The sequence below is a fragment of the Filicampus tigris genome, chromosome 12, assembly GCF_054856515.1.
Source record: "Filicampus tigris isolate MCC_2025a chromosome 12, RoL_Ftig_1.0, whole genome shotgun sequence".
NCBI lineage: Eukaryota > Metazoa > Chordata > Actinopteri > Syngnathiformes > Syngnathidae > Filicampus > Filicampus tigris.
The window spans coordinates 24,530,891-24,553,521 of record NC_141228.1 but is presented as its reverse complement, the minus strand read 5'-3'; the positions used below and the strand labels follow the sequence as shown (position 1 = coordinate 24,553,521).

General features: G+C 44.1%; 1 protein-coding gene across 3 annotated transcripts in view; it reads left to right on the top strand.

Moving 5' to 3' along the window:
• The window catches only part of LOC147139358 (BMP/retinoic acid-inducible neural-specific protein 3-like), a 69,849-nt gene extending 51,254 nt beyond the window's left edge, over positions 1-18,595 (top strand). For all 3 annotated transcript variants that reach the window (XM_086048048.1, XM_086048047.1, XM_086048046.1), the window contains exons 5-8: positions 4,128-4,233; positions 4,626-4,862; positions 9,181-9,403; positions 16,332-18,595. In XM_086048048.1, coding sequence (XP_085904174.1) covers positions 4,128-4,233; positions 4,626-4,862; positions 9,181-9,403; positions 16,332-17,448 — 1,683 coding nt within the window. In that variant the 3' untranslated portion in view covers positions 17,449-18,595. The remainder of the gene's footprint in view (positions 1-4,127; positions 4,234-4,625; positions 4,863-9,180; positions 9,404-16,331) is intronic.
• Positions 18,596-22,631: the final 4,036 nt, after the last annotated feature.

The following is a 22,631-nucleotide window of genomic DNA, read 5'->3' as shown; positions in this document are numbered from 1 at the left end:
ATCATTTCTTTGCTTGGTATTCCATCTGAGTATTTCCCGTTTTGGAGCCCACCATTCCAGTGCTTTGCAGGTGCAAATAGAGTGAGAATACGAAGAGCTAGGCTTTTTGTACCTTTTACTGCTAAATGTATTTGTGGAAGGTTTTTCTTTTCATGTTTTCTTCTGGCTGGCTGTGTAGTTACAGCTCTCAATCAAATGGACTTGTTCTCGTTGACTTCCCGAGTGATGTTGCGTTGTAGATTGTACATTGTAGGACGAATCGTGCAAAGGCCACACAGGAAGGTCGACGCCCAGATTTGGACACGCATCCTGAGAAATGTGAGGCGGATGTGCTGAATGCTCGTGAAGCAGCGTGCCTGTATCAAAAGTTCACTTTCTGTGATTTCCTAAGAGAGGCTCTTTCATTTGTCAAACATTTTGTACCTTGCGTTAAGCTGTCACATGAAAGTGATTTGACAAGAGAGGAGATAAGGACAAAGGCGGCTCATTGAGCAGTCCTTTAGCCACGCGCTGTGGAATGACATCAGGTAAGCTGCATCAATCAATGCTCATTCCTTTGATTTGCAGCCCAGCCTCCGCACAACTGAAGGTTGATGACGGTCACGTTGGGAGGGGGAAGAGAAGTGATAAGAATTGTCTGACCCAATTTGCTGTGCGGGCCTTGAGCATTCAGTCAGTCACGTCGTAGCACACTTGATTTGTCAGAACAGGAAGGAACACAAGCCGGACTGCGCGTCAGTCATCCGAGAAAGTCAGCCGAGGAAGGCGTGCGGCTCGGTGGCCGCTCGCACATGCGCCACGTCACTCGTGCCAGACGTGTGGCCGTTCGGCCTTCTTCTGTCACGCCACAATGCCGTGACCCCTTCTGTTGCCTTCTTTCCCCAAGTTGTTATTATTATCATTATTATTCAGAGCTGGGCATTTTGCCAAAACTTCGCCTGCAGCCGGGGTACCCTTCCGCCGTCCGCTAGCCGCCTTTTGTTTCCGGCCGGAACGCATAGTCGTCACCTCTAGGCCGGTCCGATTATCATTTCAAATGAGCGTCCGTCAGCGTTTCCGACTACCAACTTGGACGAGCTGTGTTTCAAAGTTTCCTGTCTATCGTATATCGCCTACACTATGGGCGTCCTTTCACATAGGCGGAATTCCCACCTCTGATATTATTCTCATCACGATTACATTTACAATAGCGCAAGCATACGGCAGCATGGCCTTAATACCATGAAGACTTTGCAGCATGAGATTTTGATCTGGTGGCATCACCTAGCGAACGTCATATAGGCCAGTTGAAAGAGAATGCATGAGTACCACGTAGGTACTTTGTATTTGCCACGTGATGCGTTTCACTCTTTACATACAGTAAAAGACGCCCTTCGTGGCTTGGCGTCTTTTTTTTTTCATTTGGAGAGTGTGCAATCACCTCATTGGGATGCGAGCCACCCGGTTTTGTTTGTGTGTGCGCGGTTGCAAAGCTTCTCTGTCCCTGCTTGACATGAGAGTGGAAGCTAGTGGTTTTCAAATTCGGAAAGACCGTCTAAAGAGGCAGAATTGGATCCGCGATGCAAACGTGGATTTGCAAATCTCCTATGCCTGAGTGATTAGGCAAATGACACTTTTGGAAGGTGTTGAAATGAGGCAATTCTGAAGTAAGCGAGGCTTTTCGTCAACTATTAAAGCCGCCATCTCCACTTTTTCTTCCAGTAAGCAAAATGTTAATAGTGCGCACATCTCACAACACCAGCTTCGTAAGTGGCATTTGCTGCTGTTTTTGTGGAATTATTCATGAGCGTTTAAACCTTGATCAGTAAAATACACTTGTTTTCTAATAATATGTAGGCTAATTCTTTCCTTTTTAAATAATGGATGTGCCTCCGAGCAATCTGTCTCAGTGGAGCATGTTAACAGTTTAAATACTGCGGGGACAACGCCAAGTCCTTCCACTCGTGACTCACAGGCTCTGCGTCATCGAGGTGTGCTGCAATACTCAGTCCTAAAAGGACTTTCTTCTTGTGTTCAGTCCTTTCTTGGGCAAAAGTCGGGACAGTCCAATGCCTCTTTAGTTTTACATGAGCAACAAAAATGCTCCAGCAGTGCGTTCACCCTTGCCTCTGGCTGCGATTCAAACACGCTTCTCGCTCAAGTATTTGTACAGGAAATATGCAAATTCCGCTATTTTATTGATGAAATCAGTAACGTTATTGGATTGAAAAAGAACATCAAGGGAAAACACGGGCCAGAGATCTCAAATGGAAAATAATTTCTTGGCATCATTATCACTTTTTGCTTGTTATTTTTTTCACTCCTTACATGCGTACTCATTACGGGGCGGCGCTAGCCTTGCCTGCCCTGACCGCACCTCCCCGAGCCCCACTGTCCACGAGGACACGCACACGCACGCACACACACCCACACACACCCACGCACACACCCACACACGCACACCCCCACACGCACACACACACGCACGCACAGGTTAAAAAACAAGATCCCGTAGTAACCCAAAGATGCACACACGCACTGGTTGAAAATGCTCGCGTGATGATCTAAGACTCTTGAGGCAGGTGACGAAAACACCATCTCGAGGAGTTGTCCGGAGCACCAAAGGCAGTAGCAGTGGCCCCAGCCGCAGCCCTCTAACATGGACCCCAGTCGCTAAAATCAAAACAGCCCAACTGAAACTGTTTACTAAAAGCTCGAAGTAAGGAAAGCCAAGTCAACGTCAATAAATAAACACTCAATTAAAGTGTAAAACTGGTTTGGTGTGCATGGCACGGTACAACATCATGTGCGCTGAGCCGATTCATGAAGTGATGAGAGTTGCAAATCTTCAGCAAGAAAAGCTCCCACGCTCACTGTGCACATGATTTTGCCATGTTTATCTGAAGTGGCATGGTAGATGCTTAAATTCAGTATCAGACCCATTGTGAAGTGACATATATCATTGGGATAGAATGAGTCAAGTTGGAGGTTAGTTACGAACGGGGGGAAAATGCATTTGAGTGAAGAGATTTCACTGAACAGTCACTGTGCTCCAAATGGCGCCGTTGCAATAAAGTGTACAGTTGTCGACTTTGAAGGCGCGTGTATCTTTGTTGCGGTTGCCATCATTCATGACATGGTTTGAAATGCATTGAAACGTGAACGCACGACTCACAATGGCATCGCAAATTGCAGATACTCAAAGAGCCGTTCGGCCTAATTAAGTATGCCATTAAATGCAGCTGTTGGTTTGTCGGCGCAATGATCTTGTCCTCAATGATGGCACGTTAAGAATCGCTCTGCCGTTGCATACCCATTTGGAGCTGTGCGCGCGTCGCGTGTCATTTAGAGGAACAACACGCATTCGGACATTCAATCAAGAAATATTGCTTTTTTGGGGGGCGGGGGTTGGGTAATTGCAAATACTGTAGCAACAGCATCCGGGATTTGGTTCGGGTTAATTAAGGACGGAAGAGTTCAAATAAGCAATGAGTGACAAAAACAAAAGAAGTATTTAAAAAGGTCAGCAAAAACAAGATCTTCTTTTTTGGACGATACACTTGGGGACACTGCGCGGTTGCGGTCTCCAACAAATTCCAAGGCGAATAGAAATGTGTTCTGCATACAGCATCGCCTGCGCTTCTTGTTTTAGCCTCTGCGGTCCTGAGACAATTTTGCATACTTTTGAAGATCAAGACGATTCCAGTCCCTGAGTTGTCAGGTGTGTTTGCCATTGAATTGAACAGGCCTGGCATTGGCATTGGCATTGGCATTGGCATTGGCATTGGCATGTTATCAGGCAAAGGTTGGCATGGGAAGGACGAAACGCAACGTGGCAGCAGTGCAAGATGCTTGTTGTGCTCAATTCTCAAGTTGGTTTGCAGCCCATACGCCCCCCACCCCCACCCCCCGAAAAAAAGAAAATTACAATTGTTATGATTTGAAGGCAAAAGGGCTGACAAATTGAAAACATGCATTCTTCAAAAATGATAAAGATTGCTTCAAAGAAAGAGTGCTTGGAATTTCATTCTCTCGGCTATTTTAGTTTGAGATCCCTCACTTTTTGATGTACTTATGCTGGATGTAACATTTGGGGTTTGTTCCTTTTCAATTGTATCTAATTGTTCTACATCTCCCCCCCACTTTAGGTGACTGAAACAAGGACAGGCCCTCTTGGATGCAGTAACTATGACAACCTCGACTCTGTCAGTTCCGTTTTGGTTCAGAGCCCTGAAAACAAGATTCATTTGCAAGGTTGGCCATTCATAATTGAACTCACACAATTTCTGATGGAATTGTCACACTGTCTCTTTTCGGGCAAGCTCAAAACTGCAGCACAAGAGCGTTAGAACGAGTCTGGCTTCATTCTCTCGCTCTCTTTTTTTTATTTTTTTTATTTTTTATGGAGACTTCTTTGAAGTGTAAAGCAGGCAGTAATGACCGAGAACAAAAGCAGCCGAAATGTGAAACAAAAAGAAAACGTTCAGTCAGCATATCGCATGTTATGCGAAGAAACACGTTCAGTATGTCGGAGCGCAAGAGAGTACGCGTGTACTTGATGGACCAGCCAACCGCACTGTATTTCAGCAAGGTTTGCTCTCTTGGCTGCTTATGGATGTGACTCGATGTTGTCTTGCTTGACTCAGGCCTTCACGCCATCCTGCCAGAATATCTGCGGGACAAGTTCGTGCAGGCAGCGCTGAGCTACATCGCCTGTAATGAGGAGGGCCAATTTGTGTGCCGGAACAATGACTGCTGGTGTCAGTGTGCCGCTGACTACCCGCGGTGTAATTGTCCCGAGTTGGATTTGAGGTCCATGGAGGACAGGTTGCTGCAAATTCGACATTCTTGGAACATGGCCAACCAAGACTTTGAGGAGTCAGGTCAGTCTTTTCAGCCTCACGTTCCGTGTCTGTGACCTTTTGCTGACAGCAGGCCGGGGCGGGGTGGCGATTGGGAAATTCCACGCAACTCCAGAATTTCCGGTCTATTCCAGATCAATGCATATTTTTCTTTTGTTTTTTTGTTTTTTGTCATTGGCCCTAAAAACAGGTGTCTTCAAATTTTCACCGGGCCCTTTATTTCTCACATTCGCCCCCGTCGGCATACCACAGCCCTTGTTGCGATCATATGAATGCAACGAACCAATCAAATTGCTTGTTCGGCCGGAAGAGATTTGTAGTAAGGAACACACAACATGGCATGGCTGCTCCAACGTTCTACCAAGTTTCAGAAGTCAGGTGTCAACATGACACCCGCAAGTGTCTCGATGGTCGACAAAATGGTCAAACTGTCTTTATTTTCTCGTACACACATTTGCGTCACTTTCTCACTGGTGAGTATGTGCGGGGCCTCAAGAAAATGTTGGGCCGTCGCTCGCACGCAGCGGGGCCCTCTCCATGGCAAGTTCCCGGGCTGCATTTGGAACCCGGCCGGGCCCGTTCCTGACTGACAGCAAACACTGAGTACAACCCACCCTATGATCGGGCCAACAGCCGGAGGTTATCGCTCAAACATTACGTTACATTCTATGCAAAATGGCTTGAAAACAGAACAGGAGTGCGTCCCATCACTGCGAATTGAAGTGCTGGCTAGCCTCATGCCTTTTAGGATGAAAAACAAACACAAAACTCATATTTGCCATAGCAAATACCATGTGATGAAAATTAAAATAAAGGATGGTAAGTGTCAGTACATTACTTAACTTTGCCCTACAGCTTTGTGGATTAACATAATTATGCATTATAAAGTGGTGATTAAAGATGATTAAGCGCTTAGAGCATTTTCTTTTTCTACAGCCCTTTTCAAAATGAAAATGAAGCATTTAGAATGGCCGTACCGAGTTGGCTGCAGCAATGTCCTGTCGAAACAATTCCTTGGCTCTGTCTCAAGTGTTGAATGGAAGTCACTCGAATTTGCACACAGCAGAATAGCATGGCAAGATTTTGAATATCTTTGGGTGAAAATGGTGTTTAATATCCTATTGTGTCCTTTGGTGAGTAACTACACTAAGAACAAAAAGAATGAACAGGCAAAGCCAGACTGCTGACAATGAGAATAAATTGTCCCTCTGGAGGCGCACTTGACTGCGGGCAACCAATCCCGTGTTGACTCTGCATCTCACCTTTGCTCAACCGTAACGCCGAAGAGGAGGAGCGGCAGAAAAGGGATGGCTAGAGGCTGCAATTATAACAGCAGACAACAAAAGCGCCAATGCTAGACGGCATGAAAATGATGAATAAACAGGTTCCTTTTTAAAACCCCTTAAAGTTAGGACGGCCCACCGAGGGGCCCTCCGTCAAAATGTCCAACTCCATCAAACATGGTCCCATTACGTCGACAGGGGTCCAGTCAAAGTATTCCGGTAAAATAGTGAGTCTATGCCAAGCTTTACATCCTTAAAGCCACGTTATCGGCAGCTGCAAACGTTACCAATTTCCATCAAATAGCACTATCTTTGATACATTTGCGATCGTAGCTTCACTTAGCATGAGCGGATTAGCCAGGTACACGTATCTAACGAAAGGCCTAATGCTTGGCCTTTGATTGACACCTCACTTTAGCCAATCTGCAAGGGTTTTCCCTTCAAAGAGACCAACAGAAGCCAGTGAACGGCCGTGCGTAAAAAGGTCACTCCCCTTATATATCCTTACGTAGCTTTGGCTAATCACAGCGGAACTGACTGGTGACTGACGCATTGGAATGAATATAAATATTGCCAAGTATGTAGGATACGGCTCCCAAGTCATGAAAAATAGAGTTGTTGCCGTGGTTGAGTGAGTTCATGTGCACGATAGCTCATTAGCTTGGGGGCTAGCACATGTAATAAACAGTTAACTTTCTTCTGTTGTGTGGATCTATGCGCGGCGCGTGGAGCGAGGCTGTGGTGTATTGAACGGACCTAAGGCCCACTAGCGGCTAATAAACTACTAGCTGCTAATATCCACGCTAATAATGTGGCATAACATCTCGGGGAAGATGCATTTCGGGGGCTTGTGGGCATAGCTAGCTAGCCAAGTGAACACTGTACTGGTAGAAATTGGCCATATTACTAAGTAACATTTGCGACGGATGATCACAGATTAAATGACGGCTCTTGGTACTTATATAGTGGGGGAGGGCCAACTCATACATGTTTTAGTCACGCCTACAAAATGCAGACAACTGCGAATGTGAAAAAGAAAGCAAAACACTGCATCGCACCCATTCGTTAACCGAATTGTTCTCAGTATTGGCACATATTTCTAGCGTACATACATATTCAATGTTTTAAACAATGACTTTACAGGGTCTTTTTAATGCGCAAGAGAGTGGACAAGCAATTAGGGAGGAATGAGAGCTATAATGTGTTTCAAACTTGCATGCAAGGAGACAGTTTGAACACAAGCGGTAGGCTGACAGCTGCTCAGAAGTGCCAAACAATTTTGCTGAAGTGCAGCCGCAAAACAGACCGTTATCTTCTGCTTGGACAGAGCTGGCATTCACCAAACCGACATCAGAGAGCAAGAGCAAGGTGACCTTTCTTTTTGTCTTCACGTGCCAACAGAGCTCATGTCATGTTCTATTTCAAGAAATACAATCCATACATTTTGGAAGTGCAAAAAAGTTCTTTTCTAACATTAGATTTGACTGATGTCAGCTTTTCCCAAGTCGAGAGCCAAAATAATTCAAGGGTCGATTCTTCTTGAAATGCAAATTGTCAGACTTCGATGCTGTAAGCTATTTTTGTTCCTCAATCGTCATCAAGTAGCCCCACAAAATCTTCAGACTTTTTGATCTCACGCATGGTGTGGTTATTTGTAATGCAAATTGGAACTTCTGAAGTTCAACCTATTTACAGTGGCTAAGATCATTTTCAGAATGTTTGATTGCTTTGTACGGCATAGTTAATACGGATAATCTAATCGAATCAGCACAAATTAAAAACTGTAAGAACAAAATGTGATAACAATTACAAATAAAGAAATTGTGAAATTAACTCAACAAAGAATACAGTCTGAGTCAGTGTTGTTTATTTGCTGTGTTTGAGGTGTCCTTTTTGGACAATCTCCATTACGTACGTATGAGAAACGTTTTGTGTAAATCTGAGGAAGTCGGCGGTAGAACATTGTTTCGCTGTGTAGGTTTCACTGCACGTGTCAAAGTTATGACAGTACATTATCTATTTTTAACAAGTACCTGACCCAGGACAGAACTGAATTTCTAGTTTGGGTCTTGAGATGAAAAATTGAGAAAACGGTGGTCTAACTAACACACTAATAATGGTAAAAATCTCAAAGAACCCTTTAACATGCAGTTTTGAATAATCTGATGGAATGGCCATGACATGTGGGGTCCCTCAGGGGTCAGTTCTTGGACCCCTTTTGCTCAGCCTGTGCAATGCTACCCTTGGGGTAAAACTCTTTGGAACTCTAAAGCTGACCATCATGGCTATGCAAATGGCATGCCCTGGCTAGCGGTGTCCCACAATGAATATGGTTCAGTTCTTGTTTGCTTTTAAATGTTGTGCTTTCATTCATGCAAAGCACATTGAGTCACCTTGTGTATGAAGTAGTGCAAAGTAAAGTGAGTTACCTTGTGTAAGAAGTACTGTAGTGCAATATAAGTAAAGCTGCTTCAACCGGCCGTTGAATTGCACAATAATCGACAGTGATATTTAACTGGAATTATCACTTGGGAAGACATTTTATTACATTATGAATGAAATTTGGCCTCTTGAAGCTAGTTTGACTGATGTCCTCCAAAGCAGTCACTTCATCATCTGGCTTTCAGATCAGCGAGATTAAATACATTGTTGATGACTACCGTGGAAATGAATCTGCACATTTTAAATTGTGCTTTTATTTGATAGTTGCAACTCACATGTGGTCTGTAAGTTCCTTTCCCTTGTGCTCTATGTCTAACCTCCTTTCTCTCCAAAACGAAATAAGCTCTGGAAAAGCTTTTGGCTGCTCATAAAAGAAGAAGAGGAGAAAAAAAAAATGAAATACCCCAAGCCCTTATTTAGCTCTGCCGTTTTTCATTATCATATGCATCAAACAATTTCACTTGCAGTTAGCCTGGGAGCTGCCCGTGTGGCCTGTGTGAAGGGATTCTCTCATTTAGTCTGATTAAATTAGCCAAATATAGTGAGAGCAAAGCAGAGAAGGCTTGCGGGGCGGGAGAAGCCTACTCACATGTATCTATCTGCCTGCCTTCCAGACGCGTTCCAGAACTTTGTTCGACGGCTTCCCACATTGTACGCTTTGAACACATCTGCCATCGAGTACTTCTGGAAAATGGAGCCGGCCATTCATCAACGCTACAAACAGCTGGAGCTCACCGCCCAGCAGCTTCTGGGCAAATCAGCCCGCATAGTCAACAAGCTCTTCACCCTCAGCAAGAGGTGCCACACCAAGCCCAAAGTCATCATGCTGAGGGAGAGGTGAGGAATGAAAGAAAACAACAAATGTATTCCCGCTGACCTTGCTTTTGACATGCGCGTGTGCCAGCGTGCAGCAGCGGGTGAGGAAATAAACCCGGTCCCGCCTCCAGCCACGCGTCACGCGTCCTTTCAAGCAATGTGAAAATGGCACAGCTCATTTCTTTTCTGCCGCCCGCTACGAGCGTGCGCAGCACTTTCGCGATGGCCCGATCTCGGCATTATGCTCACGATACGCATAATCTAGCTGAATAAAAAATCAATCAATCTCAAGCCTTTGATATTCAAGGTGCCACTGATGTCGGCTAGAGTCGCCCACCGGATGATTTGTCTGCAGTTTGAGACTACCGGCTTGACTAGAAGGGAACGAAGACTCGAGTACCGGCCAAATCAAGGTCTGCAGTATTTCAAGCAATAGCGTAGTGCATATCATTGATTTCGGTGAAGAAAAAAAGACATGAAAGGCAAAGGATTTTCCGGATCATTTCACATTTATATTGTATATGAGAAACCATCATTCATTGGGATTCTTAGCAGGTACAGTTGCCTCCTCTGGCTTTTTGGGGGTCTTGACTCACCTCCATCATTTGGAGAAAACATGTCATAACTATACAGGGGAGATGGAACAACCCAACATAGTTTAGGGAGTATCTGATGAAAAGCCCCAGCTGAAACTGTATTCGTTTGGACTTTTTTCCCCCTTCCACATAATAACTACAACAATAATATAATAACAATGAGAAGAAGAAAATGAAGCAGAAAAAAATAAATAAAGCAAAATGGAAAAGTTTGACAAACTGTGACTGACAGCTAAGGACAAGAGCAGGCGGGGAAAGAAGGTATGAAAACCAAGGTATGTGAGTGCGTGCGTGCGTGTGTGTTTGGGGTGGTGTGGGGGTGTGCCTTCGAGTGCGTGTGTGTGTGGAGGGGGTGTAATTCTGTGTGGACATGTGTGTAGACCTGTAGTGTTTTCCTTGTGTATTGATTAAGGTTTGCTCTTATTTATGAGACAATAGATCCGGTGTGAGTTGGAAGTCAGGTTACTGTTGAGATGAGTTTGTGGGTGAAAGCGAACCAAGTTGTATTCAAGGTGATGTCATCGATAGAAGGCGCTCATCTTTTCTGTTGATATGCGGGCCATTAACGGGTTTTTCCACTGGGTAACGTTAAGTTGATTTCTTGCTTTCCAATGTAGGAGGATTGTTTTGCTGCTGATAGCCAGTTCTGTGAACAGTACAATATTTGTGTGGTGATTAAGATGCATGATAGATAAGTCTCCCAAGATGCAGAGCTGAGCAGAGAAGGGCATTCGGTGGCCCGGTACGTGTGATAAATGGATTGGACCCAGAATTGCCGGAGAGCATGTATATGTGTCTCAAGTGTTCTTTGTGCAATAAGTGCCTTTATCGGATATGCTGAAACCCGTTTTGTGTAATCCATGACCTGTGCAATGAATTCTGTGATTGACCTTGAACTGACTAAGATGTCAATTTGGAGATTTGCAGCAAGTCAAGTTATTTTGACGGATTGGCATCCAGAAGTCAGCATTGCCACTGATCGATACTGTAGGTCTTGTTTCCATTTTGTGATTCGGAGAGAAACGGACACATCTGAGTTGTTTAGAAATGTGTATAATTTTGAGAGTCATTTCTTGGAACTAGAGATTTCCAGGAAGTCTTTTACGGTGGAGGTTTGAGCTTCCATATTGAATGTATTGTTGAGTTTTGGGAGAATGGTCGATTGTCATTGTAAGTTTGAAGATATTGATTGTTCCCAACGCCAAACTTCTGGATTAAATATTGTAAACTGATTACGTTGGAGTCGTGAATGATATGGTGTATGTGCATGATACCTTTCTCTTTCTTTCCACAATGTGAGGTGTAGTGGTTTTCTGTTTCCTGTCAAATCAGGAGATTGGTGAGCCAAGAGATGGTGTGATAGTGAAGCCTTTAATACGGGAGATTTTCCACCGGGCTGTCACAGTCGAGGCTGTAGTAATATTTTGAAAACAGATCATATTTTTGATTGATTGACTGATAAGTGCAAGATGAACATTACTCCATAGTGCTTGTTCGCTGTCCGACCAATGTGAATCCAGATTGGAGGGGGCGAGCCACTGTTTTCCATATTTGAATTGACTTGCTGTATGATCAAATTCAAAATTTGGGGCTTCTGATCCACCTTGAGACTTTGCTTTCTGTAGCGTTGATAGTCACGTATGGGGAGGAGTTTGATTTTTCCAGTAAAAATTACATATTGCTGAATTGAGGGAATTGAACCAGGATGAATTTTGAGAAATAGCAATCATAGAGAATGGATAGTTAACTTTAGGGAGGAGTGACATTTTTCTTGTTAAAATTCTACCCAGTAGTGATATTGGTCAATTTGACCAGCGATGAAGGTCATTCTGTAATGATTTGAGGAATGGTGTGAAATTAAGGTCAAACAGTTCTGACAGATTGGGGGATATTTTGATCCCTAAATATTTCATGTTTCCCGTGGGGAGGTACAGATGAGAGGTAAGAGCTGCCTTCTCATTCATGCAAAGAGGTAAAGAGGTGGATTTTGATAGGTTGAGTGAGTAATCAAAAAGTGTTAACATTAATGTCGAAAAAGTATACTCATAACTGTGTTCCAGGAATTGAAATTGTAGCATTGATCTATGTGAAACGAGCTTTAAGAGTAGATGAGCAGAGGCAGCTTCTTCTTTGCCTGTCGTTCAAACTGCGTCTCCATGACACTTTACATGTCCCGCTGACACGTCGTGCATCCGGATGGCGGAACAGCTTCCTCTCACCTGCTGTGCACAGCCTCCACTGCAATGAGATGCGCATGACATCAGATGGCTTTCCGAGCAAATGGCAAACTTTGAGCGCACTCACTGACAACATCATCAGACTCATTCCAATGTATTTGTTTTCTATTTGAACTATTATAATGCATATATATATATATATATATATATATATATATATATATATATATATATATATATATATATATATATATATATATATATATATATATATATATATATATATATATATATATATATATAAAGGGATTCAATTAATGGTTGCTTTGGAGTGAAATGTTCACATACCAGAAATTAATCTTATAGTAGTAGATTAGAGTTATGTAGCGGGATGGTGCCAAATATATACACACCATTAAGTAGATTGTGAGCTACCAGTAGCTGATGAAGGGAGTGTCATGGCATTAACTCCATCACTGCTACCCCTTACTACATACATGCAGTACAGCACTACGGAAAAACTTTGACCGTTCCGCCATCATCGGATCCAAAACGGCGACATATAAGTTACTTCTTTGGCATGCATTTTACTGAAATTGCGAAAGACTTAAAATGTATTCATTTACATTTCCGTCTGTGGATCGTGGCATCCAAACGAAGAAGAACGGTAATGACCATGGAAGAGAGAGTGAAATGCATCCGATTAAGCGAAGCTGGACACAAAGTAAAAAACATCCAGGAGACACTTGGAGTCAGAAAAACTCGAATCTACGAGACTTTGAAAAAGTCCTGATGTGAAGCCACCGTCCAGCAAGGAAGCTATGGAGATGGCATCAAAAATGCTTTTGTATGCACAAGAATCCCAGACATGAGTGATGATCAACGGGACGGTTGCTTGCAATTAGCAACAAGACTGTATGATACGCAGACAAACATTTTCATCCAGCAAAGAATGAAGCAAACACAACAATGCAAAAATACTCATTTTTTCCCAATGCTGAGAAACATCAACACTAAAATACAGTACAGTTTACTGTAGTTAAGTGCAGCACTGTACTGCATTGCTGTTACTGTATTTTTTCAACACTATTTGGACCATGTGTGTTATACTGTACTGTATTTTGTTCATATACCTGTACTTTATAATGCACTTTTGTTTAATAAAAATTTGGGGGAAAATATATTTTTACACTATATTGCTTGTGTTGTTACACATGTATTTTGTCAACATACTTGCACATTCATACAGGACATGTACCGTAGTTGTTTCTCACAAGATTGAACAATGCAAATATGATTCCTGACTAGAGAATACTTACTGTATATCATCTTTATATGCAGTACATATATACTGATCTATCCATCCATCCATCCATCATAGATAGATAGATATAATATATGCCCAGGGTAGTGACAGTGTCACACCACTTTTCTGCCATTATATTGTCAACTTCACTCACACGCTGCTACTTTTTTCTGGCCTTTGGGAAGCATACTGCTGTCCTGCCTTATCCTGCAACTGCTGTTGGTGGAACGAGCATAGAGCTTACATTCCATTTGAAACGCCTGGTTAAATGAGGTGACAGTTTGAAATTTGGCCAAGAGTGGCCGAGAGGAGGTGGAGGATGACTCCGACTTGGAATTGCTCGGGAAGGGTGGCAAGAGCTGCAGTGGGAGACATAGAGCATCTTGGGACCTGCATCGACTTAACCAGGAATTTCAAAGTGACTCTTTGCTCCGTGTTTGTGCCAACTCCAATTGAGTGGCAAGCGTGACAGCAATGTGCTGCACAACATCCCGGAAAAAAGACTCAGTGAGGGACATGAACAATTACAACAGTGTCATTAGCGTCATTTCCTTGTTTCTTTGTTGTCACGCCGAGTATAAGTATATGGATTGGATTTTTATTTTGAATTACACATTTATTTAACCCGGAAAAATCCCATTGAGATCCGCAGATCTCGTTCTCAAGGAAGCACTGGCCAAGAGGCGACACCACAACCCAAGATTTTCAATACAAATTGAAAATAAAACAAACAGTAAGATCAATAAAAATCAAAAAGAGACATTTAGAAAACAGCATCAGGTGGATGAATCCAATTCCAGGGCCTTTAGAATAGAGTCAAAGTCCTTTGCGAAGGATTTGATTTAGAATTTAGCCGAACCGACACTTAAAGAGGCTGAAGTGAATAAGACTTCATAGTTAGTTGCAAATCCTTTGCTTGCCTGTGCAACATCTGTTACTGGTGTATTTTCTTTCCTTTTTCAGGACATTCCAAATGGTTGTATTTGCTATGGCTGATGCAATACCCCAGATTTTTTTTTTCCCCTCTTCTATCAGTTACACCAACAAATTGCTTGTTTTTCATCCATCAATGGTTTTCATCTTTTCATCAAAAATGTATTCAGAACTTCTTGTTTGTGGAATGCAAGAAAACAAAATGTCTCTCTGTGTAACTTAATGAACACCAGCAGAATATTGATGGGAATACTGCTTCAAATTCAAATGAAAACGATTCACCTAAAAGCTTCGTCAACTGGCGATTGGGGAAAATGCGCAGCCTACTTGTCATGCAGTGTGTTTGCACCTCCTGCAATTCTGACGCAGTGTCTTTGACAAATTGTCCATTCGATTTCCGTATCCTCTATCGCAGCCCTCAAATCACGGCACTGGAGAGAATTGTCTATCACTAATTGTGACCCTGTGTTTGGGAACGTCAGAAAATATACAGTACGTATGTAATACTGTCCGTATGTGAAGAATGTTCTGACTCTCCCGCTTTCACGCTGCATCCCCGCGGAACTGCCGCCTCAGAGGCAAAACAGCAGAACCGGTATTTATTCACATGCGCTTTTCAGACACTGCTCCGTGTCCAAAGTGCACTTTCTTTTCTCGTAACTAATAATGTGGCGATGTCAGCGCGACCGAGAAAATTGTTTTCAACACAAAAGGCGTGGACAGTAAGTCTGGGGCGAGCCTTAAAATTGACACTCTGGTCACGGCTTCCGGCGCTGCATCTCTGTTACACCTCGGAAGCGAAGTCGCACCCTGGTCGTGTGCACACAGAACAGCGGCCTGGCCAAAAGGAGTCAATGCTCCAGTTTACCTGGTTAGTGTACAGAACGGTGGTTCCCAATCGCTGGGCCTCGGAGGGCCCCACAGATCCAAGGAGAAAAGACACGCGGTACTTACGGTTTATTTGCTATTTGAGGCTGAAAAATATTTTCTTTTGAAAAGGGACCGGCTTCACTCGGTTTCCTCCTATGACAGGCTCGTGACGCACTCTGAGGCGCCTAGGTCATAAAATAATCGTAGAGATCGCATATGTTTTGTGTTATTTGTTGTAGAACTCGATATAATGCAAGTGACCTGAGCAGTAAAACTCCAATTGTTGTCGTGATTTGGGTTTTTGTCTGGCTAGAATTTTGTTTTGTTTCATGTTGTGTCTCGTTTTCTTGGGTTTCTTTCATGTCCCTCGTGAGGTTTTTGTGCGTGTCCACCTGTTCTGGTCAGTCCGGTCCCTTGTGTCGTCCAATCAGCTCCCTGGCCACTTGTGTCTTGTCCAGATGTTCCTTGTTGTCTTGTTAGTTTTTACATGGATTTAGTTCCCTGCTTCAGATCAGTCTAGGTTGGATTGTTGCGTCTGTTTGGGTTTGCTGTCGGTTGCCACATTCCAAGTCATGTCGTGTCCCATGTCTTTGTTTGTCACTTTGATTCTGTTTTTGGACTTTGTTGATTTTGTGATATTTCTTTAATTGCATGTGCTTGTTTACTTTCCTTTTAGCTCTTTTGAGATGAGATACTCTTTTTTTTTTTTTTTTTTTTTGCAATCCTCCTTGCCTCCCTGCTTCCCTTCACTTGGGTCCTCAAGCTCACGCACACACCCGTTGTGACAATTGGGTTGTGCGTTCAGAGAGTTCATTACTGCATAATACTGATTGGCCAACTGATTTCATATGAGCATTGAACACACACTACTACTACCACTACTACTACTACTAATGCCATTGTTCAGTGATTTAGTACCCGGGAATATTCTATTGCTGGTATGTTTTACTGCAGATAAGCCAGCAGTAGACTTGAGTGAGGAGCTGTGACAAGGGTAACACTGTCAATATTGAATGTGAATTTGTCAGATGTCTTTCTGAAAACTAAAACGTGTGCCTTTGTTCCAGACCTGTGAGCTACTGGTTGAACTACATCCTCTCCATCATGTACTGCAGTGAAAACAATCACATTGGCTCCTACTTGGAGGAGAGCCGCAGTTGCTCGTGCCCCTACGAGCACCCGCCCTGTCAGAGTGCGATTCCCTGCACGGTGGGCGAAGGCACCTCCTGCGGCTCCTGTTCCTATGAGAACCGCTCCCGCTGTGCCACGTGCAACCCGGGTTACATGCTTAGTCAGGGCGCATGTCGCAACGAAGTTCCAGACTCTATTGACCATTACATTGGCTTGGAGACGGACCTGCAGGACTTGGAGTTACGCTATCTCCTGCAAAAGCAGGACACCCGCATCGGCATCCGTGGGATCTTTGTCAGCAATGATGTCAGGCTCGATAACTGGTTTGACCCATCATGGCGGAAAAGGATGCTGCTGACTCTGAAAAGCAACAAATACAAGTCAAACCACGTTCACATGCTATTGGGGATTTCGCTTCAGATTTGCCTTACCAAGAACATCACGGTGGACCCGATGCTGTCCGTCTACATCAATCCATTTGGGGGAAGCCACTCGGAGAGTTGGATCATGCCTACTGACCAACACAACTACCCGGACTGGGAGAGGACTAAATTAGATCTTCCCCATGACTGTTATAACTGGACGTTGACTTTGGGGAACAGGTGGAAAACCTTTTTTGAGACGGTTCACTTTTACTTACGTAGTCGGCTCAGGGGCCCTTCAAGTCATGGGAATGGAACCGCGTATTATGAACCGCTGGAGTACTTGGAACCGGGGCAAAATCTGGGCTACATGAAAATCAACAACATCCAGGTGTATGGCTATAGCATGCACTTTGACCCGGACGCAATCCAGGACTTAATTTTGCAGCTGGACTACCCATACACTCAGGGATCTCAAGACTCGGCCCTGCTGCAGCTGCTGGAGGTCCGGGATCGAGTAAACAGGCTTTCGCCGCCCGGCGCTCAGCCTCTGGATCTCTTCTCTTGTTTGCTGCGGCATCGGCTCAAACTGTCCACAACGGACGTCGCCAGGATCCAGGCTGCGCTGCAGACCTTCAGCGCCAAGCAGCCCAACTCCATGGAATATGAAACAACCAAATTATGTAGCTAATAAGTGGGCAGGGGGCCAGGCGCACAGATGGAAAACCGTTCTCGCACACACTCCTGATGACGCTGAAGAGCGTTTCTGGAGCTCGGTAAATGATGTTTGAGGGACATTCTCAATGTCATCACCAATCTCAAGAGTGCACTTTCAGCCTTCATATAAATGTACCACAGCAGAATTTCACGACTATCACATTCACTCGTTCTTTCTCCTTTTTCATGGACTGGCACTTATGCATACGTACAATATCATCAAGTTTTGCCATCACGGCTAAGTTTACGAGACAACCGCACAAATTTCGATAACTCAGAAAGAAGGAGAGCATTTTATCTACAAGAATATGTTCCATGAAGGCCCACTAGTCAAAACGGGGCATTGTGATGAATATTGTGTTTGTGGAGTTAAGCAGTAAAATCCACCCATTTTTGTCCGTCTCAGCGGGCGGCCCTTTTGCCACTTGCTGTCGACTGAAAATGACATCACAGTTGGCTGAGGTAACGACCAATCACGGCTCAGCTTCAGAAAACAGGTGAGCTGTGATTGGTCCTTCTTACGTGAGCCCTGAGCAACTGTGATGTCATTTTCAGTCGACAGAGGTGACAAAATGGCCGGCCCTTGAGATGGCTAAAAATGGGCGCATTTAGCTTCTTAACTGGTATGCCACAAATGCATGTTTCGACTAGTGGGGGCACAGAACATATAATTGCAAAGAACTTTTGAGGGGTTGACTTCCCACTTTAAGGTTCAAACAGCCTAATGCTCTCACAAATATTTTTACAGTGGCATATTTTATATTTTTGTTGTATTGTTTTCCAGCCTGTGTTTTGAGGTTAAGATAAACATTGTTTGTTGCCGATATATCCTGGCCTTTTATTTCAACTTGTGACTTGATTGGCAGCTCCCTGTTTTCAGAGTTTCCTGTGTTAACGCGGGAAAAAAACGGGCGGGTGGTTGGGGGCTGGGTCTTAGACGTATTTGTATGAAGCAAATATATACGAGAAATAACTACTCCACTAGAATTGTTCAAAATACACCGTGATCACTTTATGTGCGTTTATTTTTATAATATTGTGGTTTGTGGGGGGAAATGTTGTGTTTAAAATGGCATTATATCCAATTTGTTAATACACTAAATAAAAGGCTTTTTACGTGTCATCTGTAGAGAGTGTGGGAGACACTCATAGCCTTTCATTTCCCAAATACTGTATGACACCTTGGAGTTGATAGAGCATCTGTTCTGTCATGAAGCGAGTGGAGAGTGTGCAGTCATGAGTCACCTCTGGAATTTACATTTGCTAATGCCTCTCAGCTTCACAAAAATCACACTGGGAATACCAGAATGATGTCCTGTACACAGGTAATGATTCTAGAAGGCAGTCCCGGTTTTTTAATTTGTTTTTATTTTGTTGCATCCGTGGCGTAGCATGCAGCATGTGAAGAAAAACGCGTACGTACCTTTGTTTGATATTCGGGTAGAGTATGTTTGAGGCTGACGTGCGTGATCTGAAATGTCTGGCAAAATGGAATCCATTGAAAGCGCAGAAACGGTTGCTTTATGTCACAAGAATACAATAGCTCACAGCATCTCACCGGCTTTCATTTTCCGGAGCTAATAGCCAAAGGCCCTACTCCGCTTTGAAGGAGACTACGGCTTTTGCAGTGTAGGCAGTCTCCCACATACCTTTGAATGTACGTAACTCCTTGTTGATGTCCAAAGGCGTCGTTGGGCATCCAAGAAGCATTTGTCAGAACAATAGGCTAGGGGAAAGATTGCATTTGTAGTCTTTTGTCTGCCACCTGCTGCGTTTTCCTGCGGGAACAAGACACACAGAGAAAGTGTAGAGTAAATAACCATTTTAAAGAATGACGTAATGAGAACTTGACAATTTGCACTGTAACCAAAGCACCAAAATTCACAGTTATTCCAATCCACATATGGAATCACTGTCCCGGTTGTCCTCGCTCGCCGTGTCGGTGGCTGTCTTCGGGCGAGAGGGTGCACCCCGAATTGCTCACAGGGCACGTGCGATAAGGGATGAGGCTCACCCTTGACCTTCCTGTTGTACGTGAGCTGAATATTTTGGCAAGAAAAGCAAATAATTTCCCTCAACCAGAGGGAGTCGGTAGATCTAATTTGGCGGCCATAAAAGGCAAATGAATTGGCTACGAGCATCAGCGCACATAAAGAACTAATTTCATCCGAAAGTTCCATTAGCACGGGGAAATGCGTACTTGCAAAGAGGGTCTATAAAAAATAGTGATTTGGCCAGCCAAATGAAAACGTGGCTCTCAATCAACTCTGCCAAGTTCTGCTGGGGCGTGTCAGGCAAAGTGAAAATTCCTTTACCTAAATCATCATATCGTCGCTGTCCTGTGAAAAACACCTATGTCCAATTTTGGAAACTTTTTTTTACTTTTCACTTTAATGCGATGTCTGTGCAGGACGCGTCGCTCACTTTTGTCCGTGTACGCTCATCGGCTGCATGCCATTTGATACAACATTCTGCAGCGTTAGCGTTTTGCGCACATGAAAACAGAAAAGGAGGACTCGTTGCGACAACAACGACAGTGCCACTTGCTAAGGGTCAGCCGCGTGTTTCTAAACTTCGGCACCTCGGCAGCAGCAAAATGAGCTGGGAAGTCTACAGGAGCGTGTTGTCTGCCAATTATAAGAAAGGCGCAAGCAAACTGCCCGCAAGTTCCTTCGTCAGACAGCAGGACGCAAACGCTGCCAAAGCGACCATGCAATTTCGCAAGGGAACAAAGTGGAGGGACTTTTGATTTGCCAAGTCAGTCTTCTATGGTAATCACCATAAAGCATGCATTGTACCACCAGTAATGCCAAAAAAGAGGCGAAAGGCTGGAAAAGCATCACAAAAGATTGCAAACAATGTTGTCAATGAGGCAATTATTGCAAGTAAACATTTGCTTTTCACTTAAGTCTATTTGAAGTCAATCTGTTCAAATACTGTTGTTGGCCTGAAATGATTTTGTTTGGTCACAGATAATTCTGTTGCCAAGTTGTCTGTCAGATGCAGATTACGTACCTGGACATGCATTCTCACCCAAAGGTTTTCAGTCCCCAGCCAGGTGAAAATATTCGGCCGGCCTCCCTCTTGGAATATCTTCCAGGGGAAGAATTACCATAAAGAGAAATGCTGCTTTTGATCAAATCCACATTGTTTGCCGCAACTACTGTGGGAAATGATAAAGCATTCGCAACAATCACAACAAACGTTTTTCTTTCCCCTTTTGGAGACGCAAACGTTCTACAGCACATTTTGCATTTGTGTTGCTCGGAGCAGCAGTGTTCGTCTCTCAACCAAATCCAGAATAGTGCAGCCGTGGGAGTGCAGGTAACTCTCTGCCTGCCTGGCTGCCTGGCTGCCTGCCTGCCTGGCTGCCTGGCTGCCTGCCTGCCTGCCTTCCTGCCTGCCTTGTCTCCTGTTATTTCTAGTTGAAATCATGTCCTGGCCGGCGGGCGCTTCCTCATTATTCCTATCTTGATATCTGCCACGGTTAATGAGTGGAGGGACTCTGGTAGCAGACTTCGAGTGTTTGGATTCATGCAGGAGGCAAGTTTGGGGATTCAGTTCATTACTGTCGATTTATGAAATTTCAAGGCTGTGAGATGGCCAGGCTAATGATGTTCGCTTGTAAACACCCGAGACTGCCCGCCACTGCACCTGAGGATCCTCCAAGAAATTGCAGAGATGTCAACGCTGACAAGGACGCAGCCTCACTACCAACACGTGCTTTTGCTTTCTGTGTTTTGTAGCACAGGAAACATCACATATCCTGATGATAGTACATGAAGTGATTTTAAGAGCACATATAGTCTAGGGGGGAATATAGTCTAGGCCGGTGATTCTCAACCTCTATTGAGCCAAGACACATATTCCGCATTGGAAAAAATCTCACGGCACACCACTTAGCAAAACGATTCACCAAAGGTGGCCATACAGGGCCATTATGTACCTTCTGTCATCAGCACTTTGAGTTGCATCTTGATTTGTGAAAAATGCTTTATAAATAAAATTGGATTTGATTAGTGAACCAACATATTATCGTTTTGCCTCTTACTCTGCGAGGTTGGCATGTATAAATGAACAAAGTCATTTTTCAATTTGAAAATATAGATTTTTTTGTCAAAATTATTGCCATTGGATCATTTCCCGCGGTTAGGGTTCGGGTCACCTGGTGATCTCTCACCGAACGCTGTTTGAGAATCGCTCCTCTAGGCAACAACATTGTCATTTATCAGGCTGTGTTATATTAACTTGATCATGTTAAAAATATCATTGTCTCTGCGTGAACATTTTCAATAAAGACAATAGTCCGTGCGCAATAGAATGCGATAGAACGCTTGATTTCCCCGCCTCTCCGCCCCTAAAGTGTCATTACATACTGGATTTCCAATGAACACGCCCCTCAGCGCTTCGTCCACCCTCTTCTCTCCCTCTGCGCTTGCTTTATTGCTCTTGCGCTCGGTGCTGAGGGACTTGACAGCCAGCTACTGGGCTGTTTGGTTGCCTGAGTGATTAAATAGAGCTTGGGGTGACAGTCCAGCTGTTCCTGATAGAGGCAGGCAAGTATAGCCGGGGCTCTCTTTAGTCAGGCAGAGCGGACAAAAGAGGGTGGCTTGGTGACAAAAGAGACATGGGAGGGCCAGAGATGAACAGTAGATAGATGAGAACAAATACACACGATGCAGGGCTGATGTTAGAATTTGTTTGAAAAGATCAAATGCTGATGACGTGACCACCGGGGCAAAGACAACCCAAGGCGCATACATAAGATGTAATACCCAGCCATACCATCGGCGGCGGTACTCACTGTTTCTCATGGTTAGAAAAATCCAACCGGAAAGCTGTTGGCCGGGGGCGGACTATAAAAACGTAAACAATGCATTCAGCTCTATCCTTCGCTCACGATGAACTCCCACGCGAAGTAAACCATCACGTTCTTGACACGGTATTGTGAAATACTTACATTGTCAACCCTCGCTCTTGTACTTGTTAGAAGTTTAAGGCAGCGAAGCCGTGCTCACTGATTATCCGCATTTGTCGCTTCCCGTTGGTGCTCCGAGCGCTGATTTGCGCGAACAGCCAATCAGAGTGAAGAAATGTCACGACTGGCGATGCCGATTCAACATGCGTAAACGCCCCGAAGACGCTTACCGACGAGTG